The 15,823-nt window shown below is 38.7% G+C and overlaps 1 protein-coding gene across 9 annotated transcripts in view; it reads left to right on the forward strand.

Annotated features, from left to right (window-relative positions):
* Positions 1 to 15,823, forward strand: part of LOC124401363 (DNA (cytosine-5)-methyltransferase 3A-like) — a 61,179-nt gene that overhangs the window by 4,780 nt on the left and 40,576 nt on the right. For 4 of the 9 annotated variants that reach the window (XM_046873626.1, XM_046873625.1, XM_046873627.1 and 1 more), the window contains exon 2: positions 5,331 to 5,530. The exons of the other annotated variants lie outside the window; for them this stretch is intronic. In XM_046873626.1, coding sequence (XP_046729582.1) covers positions 5,450 to 5,530 — 81 coding nt within the window. In that variant the 5' untranslated portion in view covers positions 5,331 to 5,449. The remainder of the gene's footprint in view (positions 1 to 5,330; positions 5,531 to 15,823) is intronic. 9 annotated transcript variants of the gene reach the window in all.

Raw genomic sequence — 15,823 nt, forward strand, 5'->3', positions numbered from 1 at the left:
GTTGAATATAAACCTCCAGACTAGGGGTCATACGAGTTCATTTCATTTATACAATCTCACAATCTCCTTGCATTTCATTCAGCTTTATTTTCGCTTCATATAACGAGGTAAAGCTTTTATATCTGTCCTGCTTGTTCAAAAATTCTCTGACTAAAAAAAAAAAAAAAAAAACATGAAAATGACTGAAGTTTTAAATCTGGACTACTATCAGTGTAGAGTTGCCACTGCTCTCGGATTCCCTGCTGCATGTAGATACGCCACCTAGTGTAATTCAGGTTGGAGTTTCTGTCCAATCAGATTTCACCAGAGGTGGCAAAAGTACACATGTCCTTCACTTAAGTAGAAGTGCAGATACTCATGTTTTAAAAGACTCTGGTAAAACTTAAAGTAGTGACTGTACTTTTTTTTAATTCAAGTTAAAGTAAAAACATTTGGGCTCTGACATGTACTTGAGTAAAAATTAGCCTGTTCAATATGTACCTTAAATTAATACTTTAGAAATTTTTAATACTCTAATCAACATAGGCAAATATTAATACTTTACGCAAAATACATGTTTATTATTCGTGAAACCAAACTCATTATTAATACAAAATATTCGTATAGGTTTTAAAGTTATTATTGCGTTTGAAATGACGTAAATCATCAGGACACCAAGCGGAACCTTTGCTATGTTTCCACACGGACGGTTAATGAGGTGATACCGGAGAAACTGTACCTCATAACTTTTATACAGGTTGATTTTCAAGTTGATTTTCCAACTTTCTATACACATTTATTATGTGTGTGTGAGGCAAATACCAGAGGGTTCATTGACGGATGTGTCAGTGCCGTTAAAATGAATTTGCATTTAGATAGTTTTAATTAATATATTAATACAAAACGTTGTTACCTCATGAATGTTTTCAGGCTGAACATCAACCATATAGAACACAAGCAGAGAAAAGATGATGATGATGATCAGGTGATGTCTCTGTTCTCAGTCATGTTTACATCACCGACTCCCTCTGTCTCATCCACGTTAACCCCAGACTTCTTACTGCCTTCTGGATTTCTGGTTGTTGGCTTCGTAAACTAGTCTACGTCTGTGGTGTGTGAGAGCCAGAATATGATACACCAGCGGATTGAAAAAGCTGCGCAACGACAGGAAATCGGTTGATGGGCTGAAAACCGCGCAATGAGAAGAAAAAATATCGATCATGTGACCAAATAGGTTTAAACCAAAGTAACGAGTCTGATTTGAAAATGTAAGAAGTGGAAAGTGCAGATATTTGTGTAAAAATTGTAATGAGTAAAAGTTAAAAAAATGTACGACAAATAAATAGCGAAGTACAGAAAAATCTACTTAAGTACAGTAACGAAGTGTTTGTACTTAGTTATTTCACACCTTTGGATTTCAGCCAACATACAACGTGTTGTTAAAGGAAACTGGCGTGAGGTCTTCAGAGTCAGCGGACAATCCATCGACTCGCTTACTGTAAGGCCCTCTAAAATTTGTCTAAACACGTCAGCGTTTTTACAGCATTTGATTGGACAGTCAGAGAGCGCACTAGTCAGAGCTCGTGAACCGCATCCGTAGCAAACTGCACAAGCCCTAATATATTTGTGTGGATTTAATAGTTTGTCATTTTCATCCCACAACGGCTGAGAGAGGAGAAGAAATGGATTTGGTCGCAGATCAAAAGATCGCAAAGACAAGTGAGACGTTTATGAGACGGACTGAACCGATTTGAGGTGAATATCGATGCGGCTGTGGCTCCAGTGAAAGGAGACGTGTTGAACGATGTTCGTTGGGTTTCTTGCTTTAGTAATGACATTCGTTCTCCCTGTATGAGATTGAATGCGCTTCTCTGTAATATTGATCCTTTTAGAGCCGTGGCGCCATAACGAAGACGACTGTGATTGTGAAAAGTTCTGAAAGTCTTTGATGTTTTTCGAGAGACAAAAAAAAACCCATCAAGCTCTCTGAATAACGTTTTAAGAACTCAGACGTACGCTTCGACTCATCGTCCTGTAATATCGCTTGTGAGATATCACAGCACTGGTTCCCTCAGCAGCCTCAGGAGATGCCTTGAAGGTTTTAGTTTATCATAGTTGTTTTTAGGTGTATAATATTGTTGGGAGTTTGTTGTTAGTAAGTGTTTATTATTGTTTTTTTAAGTGTTTAATATTGTTGGGTGTTTGATGTTGTTAGGTGTTTATTGTCATTGTTAGGAGTTTCTTGTTGTTATTGTTGTTAGTTGTTGATTGTTGCTGTTGTTAGGTGTTTATTGTCATTGTTAGGAGTTTCTTGTTATTGTTGTTGTTAGCTGTTTCTTATTGTTGTTGATAGGTGTTTATTGTTTTGGTCTTAGGTGTTTGATGATGTTAGGTATTTATTGTTGTAGTTGTATGATGTTTATTATCGTTGTTAGGTAGTTGTTGCTAGATGTTTATTATTGTTGTTTTCGGATGTTTGATATTAGGTTTATATTGTTCTTGTTGTTGGGTGTTTATTGTTGTTGTGAGATGGTTTAATTGTTGTTGTATGATTTTATTATTCTAAATGGGTTTTATCCCTACATATGATTGTAACTGTGTTCTTGATGTTAAAAGTCAAGATTTTTGCTCGAGTGTCGTTTTTTTGTCACGTGGAGTTTTCTTTATTGGTGTGATTTGGTTCACAATATTGACAAAGCATCTAATGCAGACTAAAATATAACCTAATAATGATAATAATAAATGTGAATATAAATAATACAAGGAAAAGAAAAAGTATGAAAAGTGACAAGAAGTGCAAATGTAGGGCAAAAGTACAAGGGTTACAAATCTGAGGGAAATGGTGATTTTTTTGACTGTTCGGCTCTAGATCAAGGCTAGCTAGCGCTGGTGTTTCCACACTCGTACCAAAAGCCACTTTCAGTTTAGCGAATGCTAATCCTGTAAATTTATGCATGTAAAATGTAAAAATCTGAGGAAAATATTCATAGACATTCCTATGTATTATTTGTAATGTTGATATACATTTCACTTGAAAAAAATGCGGCTAGCAAAGTCTAAGGGCTCATTTATTAACTAGCGTAAACAAGACTATAGAAAACAGGCTCACGAAAAAAAATTTTATACAAAAGTGTCCTGATTCTACAAATAAACTTGCTAGCTAATCTAAATTCTGTGCTAGCATGAAGTGTTACCATGTTCTGTGAACCCTCTGCATATTTGTTGTGATTTTTCGTGAAAAATTTACTTCAGCAGGTGTCATTTTTTAACACAGTTCACAAGATGATGATGTGTGCTAGAACCTGTGGAAGTTCGATTAACAATGCTAAATGTAATATTAGCTACGCAGAGTGTTTTTTTTTTTTTTTTTTTTGGGTTTGAGTATATCCCCCGTCCTTGCGTCTTTGTGCCGTCTGTATGAAAGGTTTGCTGGCTATATTTTTAGCCTTAGGGATTAAAAGGCTAAGCATGTAGCTTGAGGATTAGTAGCAATGCTGTTGTCATTTCCGGTGTTTCGTAAGGGTCAAAATATTGACACACCAGTTTAGCGCTAATCCCTTGAGGTCTCTTCTATTATGCTTCCAGGCTAGTGGAAGAGACCTCAAGGGATTAGCGCTAAACTGGGGTGTTTTGTGTCTTGAGAAACCCACTTATTATTAAAGCTAATCAGGTTTCCCTTTGTTAGGAAGCGTGAAGATCCTTTTTCAATGGAAAAAGCTCATGCAGTCTAATGAGTCTGGATTTATCTTGGAACGTGATTTGCGTCATGCACCTTTAACGTACAGCCTGTTGGGGCAGTGTTATGATGTGGGGTTGCTTCAGTTGGTCAAGGTTTGGCAATTTTGTGTCTAACAAATGGGGTCAGCTGACTAGCTGGATATACCGATTGACCAGGTTTTATCATCAATGGATTTCTTCGTCACTTTTTCTCCCATATTTTAAGATGAGAATGCCAGAATCCGTCAGGCTGAAATTGTGAAAAAGTGGTTCAGGGAGCATGAGATATACATTGGCCACCACATAGTCTCTTGAAATTAATGGAATTAATGGACTTAATGGACTAATGGAATTCTAGGAAAGAAAGGCGGCAAATCGAATTGTGTAGCACTTCACGTTAGTTGCGCTAACAGTCCGAGCGACACCAGCGCTAGCGTCCAGGATCCATGCTAGTAAAAGAAAGCAGTGGAGCTCAGGATGGAAACTGGCAACATTTCAGTGAGCGCCATGTTACACAGGCGAGTCCCTCGCGGGAGGCATTTCCACAGCGACTCCCTTCCGCCTGTGCCAGCACCCGCTCGCTTTAGCTTCACACACTGGAGAGAAGTGCTGAGCGAGCTGCCATGGGCCGACCACACAAGGACTTCGAAACGCACTCCTGTTTTGTCTGCTTGCACATAAAGCAGGTTTGATTGACGATCGCAGATGAAAACCCTCAGTGGAAAACCCCATGTATTTTTTTTTTTTTTTTTGTCTTCGCTTCACAGCTGCTTGAGGAGAACATATTGAACTCCGATGAGAGACTAGCGCCCGGTTTGTTCATTTTAAGCGACTCATTTTAACTCCATGATAGAGCAAAGAAACAGTGACATTTTTTTTAACGCATATCCTATCTTGTTAGGAAGTTGGGAAGAGTGCAGTGTCCGCCATGATACCGTGCCCCTGAGGTAGAGAGGTGTAAGCGTCTTGATCAAGGGCCCCAATACTAGCAGATTGGCGGTGCTGGGACTTGAACAGCAGACTTAGGGTTTATGGTACAGGGTATAGTAAACCTATAAGGCCCCTCAGGCACAAAGGTTTAAGCTCCTTGCTCAAGATCCCAAGCTTGGTGATACCCAGGCTGAAACCCCCAACCTTTCGATCTTTATCCACAAAGGTTCATGGACCCTTGAGCACCCCCTATTTAAACATCAGTCCGCATTTGCTCTTATATTAAGCTCAACTTTGTATTGTGTTGCGAGTTTCGTGCTCAGACACAAGGATGTCCTACAGATAGCAGAAAGATCCAGTTGGTGTCCCAAAAAGTTTTTGTCCGTACAGTGTGTATATATTTCCAAACAACGTCTGTTGTTAAAATAGTTGAAAAACGTTAGTTTACAGTTACATGTGTTTGGTTCGTATTAGCGTGGGTGCAGGATTAGTTTAGCAAAGCTAGCTAAGTACTAGCTACATGCTCCAGATGCAACAACAATCATTCGACAGGATACTACGAAGCCAACACAACTTCACAGGTTTTTTTTTGTCCATTTTCGAAGAAACTTCTTGGTCCTCGATTCTCAGTTTTGACCTAAAGTTTAGGATTTTGCCGAGTTTGCCGAATTCTTTACGTGTTTTATCGTTTTGGTCTCGCGTAGGGAGAAGGAGGACCTGAAGGACGTGCGGAAGGTGGATCAGCACCATCGATCCCACAGCAGCTTTCTTTCTCATCCGCGCTCATCTCTAAATGCGTTGCTGATAGTCGGGTTCGGTTCTGATGATGCCGTCCAATTCCGTCCCTCTCACCCCCGAACCCACACCCTCACACACAGACTGCGACGCAGCGCCCAAGAAAACGGTCAGTGTGTGTATGTGAGTGTGTGCATGAGTTTGAGTTAGTGGGTATGAGTGTGTGTGTGTATGTTTGAGATTGTATTAGTGTAAGTGGGTATGAACATATATGAGTGTGTGTGTGTGTGTGTGTGTGTGTGTGTATTAGTGGGTATGTATGTGTGTAAGTGTGTGAATGAGGGGATATGATTGTGTGTATGTGTGCATGATTGAGTATGAATGTGAATGTTTGTGTGTCTACAAGTGTGTGTATGAGTTTGATCGTGTGTGTGTGAGTGAGTTTGTGTGCACAACCGTTTGTGTGTGTGTCTGAGAGAGTGTAAGTGAGTGAGCGTTTGTGGAGTTTGTGCATGAGCGTGTTTGTGAGTGTGTGTGTGCCTGAGTGTGTGTGTGTGTGTGTGTGTCTGAGAGAGTGTAAGTGAAGGAGTGTTTGTGGTGTATAAATGCGTGTGCACGAGCTTGTGTGTATGAGTGTGTGCACGGTGTGTATGTGTTTGTAAAGGGCATGTTCGACTCCACGAGTGTGTATAAGTGTAATTGTATATCAGTCTGTGTGTGTGTGTGTGTGTGTGTGTGTGTGTGTGTGTGTATTAGTGGGTATGTATGTGTGTAAGTGTGTGAATGAGGGATATGATTGTGTGTATGTGTGCATGATTGAGTATGAATGTGAATGTTTGTGTGTCTACAAGTGTGTGTATGAGTTTGATCGTGTGTGTGTATGAGTGAGTTTGTGTGCACAACCGTTTGTGTGTGTGTCTGAGAGAGTGTAAGTGAGTGAGCGTTTGTGGAGTTTGTGCATGAGCGTGTTTGTGAGTGTGTGTGTGCCTGAGTGTGTGTGTGTGTGTGTGTGTGTGTCTGAGAGTGTAAGTGAAGGAGTGTTTGTGGTGTATAAATGCGTGTGCACGAGCTTGTGTGTATGAGTGTGTGTGCACGGTGTGTATGTGTTTGTAAAGGGCATGTTCGACTCCACGAGTGTGTATAAGTGTAATTGTATATCAGTCTGTGTGTGTGTGTGTGTGTGTGTGTGTGTGTGTGTGTGTGTGTGTGTGTGTGTGTGTGTGTGTGTGTGAGCACACACACACACACACACACACACACACACACACACACACACAGTGTGTGTGTGTGTGTGTCTGAGCAAAGATTTACATACTCACACACACACACACACACACACACCCCACAGTGCTAGATGCTGAACTGAGCTGCTGAGTTGCAGTAGGTTGAGGGCGAATGAGGAACGATGTGCTTTGTGTGTCCTCAAAAGACTTCACTGGTATAGGAAGTGTGAATTATTGATACGAGGCTTTTTTTCGCTGAACGGTGAACACATTTCAGTTTACGCTGCACAAAACACACACACACACACACACACACACACACACACACACACACACACACTGTGTAGAACATTAACCCTTTCCCCCTCTAAATTCAGTCATGCAGATCATTAGACTTATGTGGACTTAGATTTTTTTGAGACCCACATTCACTATTTTGCCAAACAGGTATTGGGACACTTGACATTTCCAGCCAGATGTGCTTCATCTCTTAAATGTCCCTCAATTTAGAGGCACACATTTGGATGTTAACATGAAATTCTTCCTTTAATTGAACTTGGGAGACTCAAACCTGGTCCAGCATGACAATGCTCCTGTGCGCAAAAGCCAGAACAGTCATGACCCCAACCACCGGGTCATGACGCATCACAAGAACGTGGAAACGTCTGAAGACGATGTCTACAGATACGACACGTTTTAAAGCTTCTAGACAAACTTACGCACACACCATCAGCAGGTCCGCGAAAATATTTTCAAAACCGACCTGGGCCGTGATGAAAAAGGTTTAGCAGTACAGTACACGGTGAAATGAAACAGTGTTCCTTCAGGGTCCATGTACTCCATGAAACAACATATGTACTGCAAGACAAAACAACAATTGGACAGTAGACACAGTGACCGTGCAGCAGGGCAGCAAGTGTTTGCTGGTGCAAATACATTGTCCATATTATTAGTGTACATGGAGGATCTGCAGCAGTTCAATGCAGTTGACGTCATAGGCTCCGCCCACCGTGCAGCCCTATATACTCACGGCATTGTTAAACTCGTGCTGAACCGGACGTGTGACGCCTCAAACCGTTCGGCACGGTTAGGGGAATCGCCATGTTGTTATGTCACACTGATCTGTCACTGGCCCCGCCCACTCGTCAAAATACCAGGCGTGTGGCATTCTTGTTAGCCAATACTGTTCAAGGAGGATTTTATGTGCGAAAGGTTTTATTGACGGTGTTCATTTAATTGTGTGTATATGTGTGTCTGTGCGTGTGTTTGTGTGTGTGTGTGTGTGTGTGTGTGTGTGTGTGTGTGTGTGTGTGTGTGTGTGTGTGTCGGTACAGTACACTTTGTCTTGAGCAGTCGAATAGCTTGTGGAAAGAACCAGTTATACAGTATACAATTAGAGTGGGGGGCTGCAGTGGGTTGTGTAAATGTCCATGAGAACTTTATGATCTTCTTCACTGTCCTCACTATTCCCAAACCAGGCAGCGATGCGTTAATTCGATTCGAGCGAGCGTATCATTGCACCCCTCTCGACCAATCAGAATCCAGAATTCCGTGGGAAACTGTAATAGTTTGTTCGATTTGAATTTTAAAGGAAGGGCGTCGTTTAACACTGGGCTGAACTTTAAACCGGATTCACATTGAGCCGTCCATGAGAACTACACATTAACCACGTCAACCTAAAGCGGAATTTGGAAATGTGTGTGTGTGTGGGTGTGAACGCAGAGTGTGTGAGTGTGTTATCTCCGGCTCGCTTGAACACACCTAGCTCATTCGTTTTACTCAGTAATAATCAACGCTATGAATGGGGCTGTGTTAACCGTTCACCTTTACCCACAATCCTCCTGCGGGGCGCTCTGGGACCCGCTTCAATTTCCTGTTTATGGCCACTGGAGTGCTTTTGGAGGTGACTTGAGGCAATTTTACACACACACACACACACATTGGGCGTAGCATCAATTTCCTGATGAACTCTAAAAACCCATAATTTACCAGACCAAATATCAGGTACTTACCAATTTAGCAATCACTCACTTAGGATATAAAGCAGGCTCTTCACACACACACACACACACACACACACACACACACACACACACACACACACACACACACACCTGTGCAGGTAAGAAGAAACCAAGCTCTGACCTTTTACAACCTCATCCTCAAAAACCCCTCAGACAGACAGAGAGACAGTGGAAGACACAGGACAGCATCCAGTTCTGAACTCCCGTGGACACGGTTTCCCTCAAGCTCAGGTTGGAAAAAGACACTTAAAAAATGTATATATATAAATTTATCTATACTTATTTATTTCTACTCATTTTTTGCCGTTTTCGTTTTCTTGTCGTTTACGAGCGATTCGTTTTTTTTTCTTTCATTATTGAATTAGTTCAATATTTACACCACTTTAACATGTCCTCTTTTAGTTCCTAGTTTTAATATGAATTTTATTTAATTATCTGAGTTCATCATTTATTTATTTATTATTTACTCTGATGTTAAAAGGGACAACATTCGATGAATAAACGAATGAAATAGAACCAGCGCTGATGTAAATGAGCTCAGTGGCTGCTGTAGATTCATTTATTTTTTTTTATACGTTTCTATAGATTTTAGCGTTCTTAGTGAATGAGAACAAACCTCTGTAGCTGGAGGAAATGAACAGAGGAATAAACTACAGTCGGGAACAATGTGCAACGGAACAGATTCTGGTTGAATAAAGGAAATTCGGAGACGAAGAAAATTAGACTGCATCAGTGTGGTAAAATGGAGCAGAATTAAGTGCAGCACAGACAGACAGACAGACTGACAAAGATACAGACAGACAGACATATAAAGTAAAGGAAATGGGAATAAACCAGAATAGACTACAGTAGACCAAAACAAATAAGGAGAGATGATGGATGGATTATCTATCTATCTATCTATCTATCTATCTATCTATCTATCTATCTATCTATCTATCTATCTATCTATCTATCTATCTATCTATCTATCTATCTATCTATCATTGTGATCGTTTCAAATGCAAGTCCATCAGCTACAGCTACGTGTTTTTTTTTTTGTTTTTTTTACTGTTGTGATGTAAACGTTTGTCAAAAATACATAGAATCAAGTGCAATAGAATAGAGTGGTGAATGAAAGAACAGTGTCAAACAATGGATAAGATAAAAAAGAATAGAGTGGGATAAAATAGAATGGAATTAATTTAGATATAGGGGGGTACAATAAAGTACAATACAGTGAGTACAACAGAATCACGTATATGAGGTAGATATAGATGGATAGATGGAAACTACCTAATTGGAACCATCCACAATAAACTCAAACATCTTTAAGGTGTTCTCATATATATATATATATATATATATATATATATATATATATATATATATATATATATATATATATATATATGTACATACATATATATAAATATTTAATCTCGAAGAATCTCTTGATTAGAGTTAACTCATAAATAAATCACAACTTAATCGCACATTTTTATCTGTTCCAAATGTAGCTTAAATGAACAATTGTCACGTTTTTAATACTCTAATCAACGTGGGCAAATACGGATGCTTCATGCAAATCTCTGTTTCTTATTAATGAAACCAGATTTTTCAAAGCACTTTCACGTTCAAGTCTATTAAACCCGTAAATCAGCAGGACACCAAACCGAAACGTTCGCCGTGTTTCGAGATTTGGCGCAAATGTTTTGAGGTGAAACTTGGATATATATATATAGAATCTGATTGGCCAGAAGGTGTATGTTATTTCTGGTTGCAGTGTACAGAAGAGTGAAAAATCTCACGTTATTCATCCTCAGTGTAAAAGTCGTCAGGGTCCTAAGGTCAGAGTGTCGTTTCAGTGTAACACGGAGTTAAAGAGTAACTGTTTCTCACTTAGGATAGAGGAGCTAAAGTTCCTCATCCACATGTGTCACCTCACTGATCCTCTGACCTCAATGACCCATGTCTGATCTGCTAATCCAGGTAAAGGTAAATCAATGATTGGAGCTTTAATCATTTATACACAAAAATGGTGTGTGTGTGCGTGTGCGTGTGTGTGTGTGTGTGTGTGTGTGTCTATCTATAGATGTGCATGGACATACCCCGATGACCTTCATACACCACAGCTTGTGTAATCCATTTGCAGCGAGTGGGCTGTAGAAGTGTGTTGAAAACTGTGTGTGTGTGTGATTTCACTATCGCCGCTGTTGTTCGCGACTCCGGTTACGCACAGCACCGTGGCCTCGTTGAACTCGTGGAAGGTTACCCAGAGCGCTGTAGTATTTATGGCAGGTGTTAACTAGTGTTTAATTTGGCACAGATAAGACTCATTATAACCTAATCTCTCACACACACACACACACACACACACACACACACATAAATATAAATATCTCACAAATAATGCACAATCATTCTAGCATGGTTTTAACACTAACACACACACACACACACACACACACACATACATACATACACACACTTGTATACAAGAAATGCACACTCATTCTGGCATTGCTTTCATGCGCACACACACACACACACAACCACATTTGTACACAAGAATTTCACACTTATTCTTGCATTGTTTTCACACAAACACACACTTTTGTACATAAGAGGTGCACAATCATTCTGGCATAGTTTTCACACACACACACACACACACACACACACACACACACACACACACACAGCATCTTCTTTCACCCTGTGCCAAGTCTGCTTACATAAATCAAACCTAATGATTTTTGAAAAGCAGATTTCCCTCACACACTTCCAAGACTTGGCCTCGTTTCGTCTTTTCGTAGACGTTTGCTTTAGCGGAGCGATGCGTCGTGTTTGGCGCAGGACACTCGCTGTGCGTGCGCTACACTACTGTACGGTGAGGCACCATGGCCACACCGACCCCATCAATCCACACACAAGATTTTGATGTGATTTTGTGGACCTTTTTTTTTTTTTTTTTTTTAGATCTTGTTAAAATCTTTCCAAAATCTCAAAAAAATGTCCAAAAAGTCTCCTCAAATTCCTCAAACAGTCTCCTCAAATTACCCCTTAAAATCTCCACAAAATCTCATGGAACCGGAGTCTTATGCTCAGGTGACAACGAATATTTGGCAATTTTTAAATGTAGTGTCGGGAAGTCACTTACTGTTTCGAGTCAAATCTTAGTCTTGGTTTGGAAATGTGCGATCCCTTCCAAGGTGAGGGAGGTGTGATTGAGATGGTTTGGACATGTGCAGAGGAGAGACATGGGGAGATTTTGTGGAGATTTTCATTACAAGGGTGTTAATAGAGCGAGGTGCTGATGTAGATGAGGTGAGGAGGCCTGGAGTACCATGAAAAACTCATCCCAAAGGCATAGCTTTAAGTGGAGGGAAAATGTTCACGTTGCATCCCAAGGCATCCGATACAATTTTGCGCCTCGAACTTCATGTTCACCTTTTGTGGAAGAACCACGTTATTTCTGTGAAGAGCGAGGGTCCCAATACTTTTAGCCAAGGAGTGTATTTACAGCGAGTGATTATTATTATTTTTTGCGTGGAAGAAAATCAATGTGTTGGGAGAATTTAGTCATGGTGTTTAAAAATACACTGAAATTACATAAAAAAAATATTTTTGAGTCAAGATTTTTTTTCAGCTTCAATAATTTTGGTCAATGAAAAATTTTCACCCCAAACTTGTACAAATACATTTTTTATTTTATTTTTTTCGCTGAGGACAGAAGGTTAGCATTTATACCTGAGCTACTGCACTCAAAGTGCCAAGCATTCACTTCAGTGTGTGTGTGTGTGTGTGTGTGTGTGTGTGTGTGTGTGTGTGGGTAGAATGCGCTTCCAGCTCAAAGCAGAATGAGAGTGCAGAGGGACGAGAGGATGATGAGCACATAGAGCGCTGCCAAAAGTGATACACTGTGTGTTTGTGTGTGTGTGTGTGTGTGTGTGTGTGTGTGGAGGCCGGTGTAGTGCCCATTCCACCCTGGCACTTCCTTCTCTTTTTTTCTCCATGCAGCCGGGTTGCTTGGCAACTGGAACGGCCTAAAAATAACCCACACGCGACAGAAATAGAGACGAGAGTCACCGAACAAGACACAAAACTATCAGCAACACACACTACACTACACACACTACACACACTCCTCTAACACTCACCTTCTATACACATGCTACACATAAAAAACACTACTAACACACACCAACTGACAGTCTACTCATACTACACTAACACACTTATTACACTATACACATCATATACACTACACTAACACACTTATTATACTATACACTACACTAACACACTTATTACACTATACACATCATATACACTACACTAACACACTTGTGTATAGTATAATAAGTGTGTTAGTGTAGTGTATATGATGTGTATAGTATAATGAGTGTGTTAGTGTAGTGTATATGATGTGTATAGTATAATAAGTGTGTTAGTGTAGTGTATATGATGTGTATAGTATAATAAGTGTGTTAGTGTAGTGTATATGATGTGTATAGTATAATAAGTGTGTTAGTGTAGTGTATATGATGTGTATAGTAATAAGTGTGTTAGTGTAGTGTATATGATGTGTATAGTATAATAAGTGTGTTAGTGTAGTGTATGATGTGTATAGTGTAATAAGTGTGTTAGTGTAGTGTATATGATGTGTATAGTATAATAAGTGTGTTAGTGTAGTGTATATGATGTGTATAGTGTAATAAGTGTGTTAGTGTAGTATATGATGTGTATAGTGTAATAAGTGTGTTAGTGTAGTGTATATGATGTGTATAGTATAAGTGTGTTAGTGTAGTGTATATGATGTGTATAGTATAATAAGTGTGTTAGTGTAGTGTATATGATGTGTATAGTGTAATAAGTGTGTTAGTGTAGTGTATATGATGTGTATAGTATAATAAGTGTGTTAGTGTAGTGTATATGATGTGTATAGTGTAATAAGTGTGTTAGTGTAGTGTATATGATGTGTATAGTAATAAGTGTGTTAGTGTAGTGTATATGATGTATAGTGTAATAAGTGTGTTAGTGTAGTGTATATGATGTGTATAGTATAATAAGTGTGTTAGTGTAGTGTATATGATGTGTATAGTGTAATAAGTGTGTTAGTGTAGTGTATATGATGTGTATAGTGTAATAAGTGTGTTAGTGTAGTGTATATGATGTGTATAGTGTAATAAGTGTGTTAGTGTAGTGTATATGATGTGTATAGTGTAATAAGTGTGTTAGTGTAGTGTATATGATGTGTATAGTATAATAAGTGTGTTAGTGTAGTGTATATGATGTGTATAGTGTAATAAGTGTGTTAGTGTAGTGTATATGATGTGTATAGTGTAATAAGTGTGTTAGTGTAGTGTATATGATGTGTATAGTGTAATAAGTGTGTTAGTGTAGTGTATATGATGTGTATAGTGTAATAAGTGTGTTAGTGTAGTGTATATGATGTGTATAGTATAATAAGTGTGTTAGTGTAGTGTATATGATGTGTATAGTGTAATAAGTGTGTTAGTGTAGTGTATATGATGTGTATAGTATAATAAGTGTGTTAGTGTAGTGTATATGATGTGTATAGTATAATAAGTGTGTTAGTGTAGTGTATATGATGTGTATAGTATAATAAGTGTGTTAGTGTAGTGTATATGATGTGTATAGTATAATAAGTGTGTTAGTGTAGTATATGATGTATAGTGTAATAAGTGTGTTAGTGTAGTGTATATGATGTGTATAGTATAATAATGTGTTAGTGTAGTGTATATGATGTGTATAGTGTAATAAGTGTGTTAGTGTAGTGTATATGATGTGTATAGTGTAATAAGTGTGTTAGTGTAGTGTATATGATGTGTATAGTGTAATAAGTGTGTTAGTGTAGTGTATATGATGTGTATAGTATAATAAGTGTGTTATGTAGTGTATATGATGTGTATAGTATAATAAGTGTGTTAGTGTAGTGTATATGATGTATAGTATAATAAGTGTTAGTGTAGTGTATGATGTGTATAGTATAATGAGTGTGTTAGTGTAGTATATGATGTGTATAATAAGTGTGTTAGTAGTGTATATGATGTATAGTATAATAAGTGTGTTAGTGTATATGATGTGTAGTGTAATAAGTGTGTTAGTGTATATGATGTATAGTATAATAAGTGTGTTATGTAGTGTATATGATGTATATAGTATAATAAGTGTGTTAGTGTAGTGTATATGATGTGTATAGTATAATAAGTGTGTTAGTGTAGTGTATATGATGTGTATAGTATAATAAGTGTGTTAGTGTAGTGTATATGATGTATAGTATAATAAGTGTGTTAGTGTAGTGTATATGTGTATAGTATAATAAGTGTGTTAGTGTAGTGTATATGATGTGTATAGTATAATAAGTGTGTTAGTGTAGTGTATATGATGTGTATAGTATAATAAGTGTGTTAGTGTAGTGTATATGATATTATACTATACACATCATATACACTACACTAACATACACACTGCTATACTCATAATATACACTACACTAATACACTACACTACCACACCCACTATACACAAATTCACTATACCCTTTCATATACTGTACACACACACACACACACACACACACACACACACACACACACACACACACATACTTACACACACAATTTTTCCTAAGCATTCCAAATATTTACTCTGAAACCTCCCTTCTACACTCAATACATAACTGCAAACCAAAACATACATTTGTGTGTGTGTGTGTGTGTGTGTGTGTGTGTGTGTGTGTGTGTGTGTGTGTGTGTGTCTTTGACTCTTATTTTTGGTTAATCTTTAACTGGCAATAAATTCTAATCCAGGCGATGATGAAATGGACGGTCATGCTCTCTTTGTGTGTGTGTGTGTGTGTGTGTGTGTGTGTGTTTTGTGTGTGTTTTTGTGTGTGCTGGGTGGCATTATTAAGTGGGTTGTCACGGAAATGACATCATCATCCTAAAGTCTTTAGTCACAGAGCAGCATCACACTCTCCGGGACACAGTTGCTAAGCAGTTTTTTTTCCGTAGCAACCACTGTCCCCGTTCTGCCACTGGTTACTGGGTTGTGTTTGCAGATATGAAACGCAAACACACACACACACACACACACACACTCTCTCACACTCTCTCACACACACACTGAAACAGATTTAGATGGACAAATTAGTGTGTTTGTTTTCAGCTTCTACTGGTAGTTGTGTTACATGTTGCATCCGCACAC

Source organism: Silurus meridionalis, chromosome 18 (genome assembly GCF_014805685.1).
Source record: "Silurus meridionalis isolate SWU-2019-XX chromosome 18, ASM1480568v1, whole genome shotgun sequence".
NCBI classification, from domain to species: Eukaryota; Metazoa; Chordata; class Actinopteri; order Siluriformes; family Siluridae; genus Silurus; species Silurus meridionalis.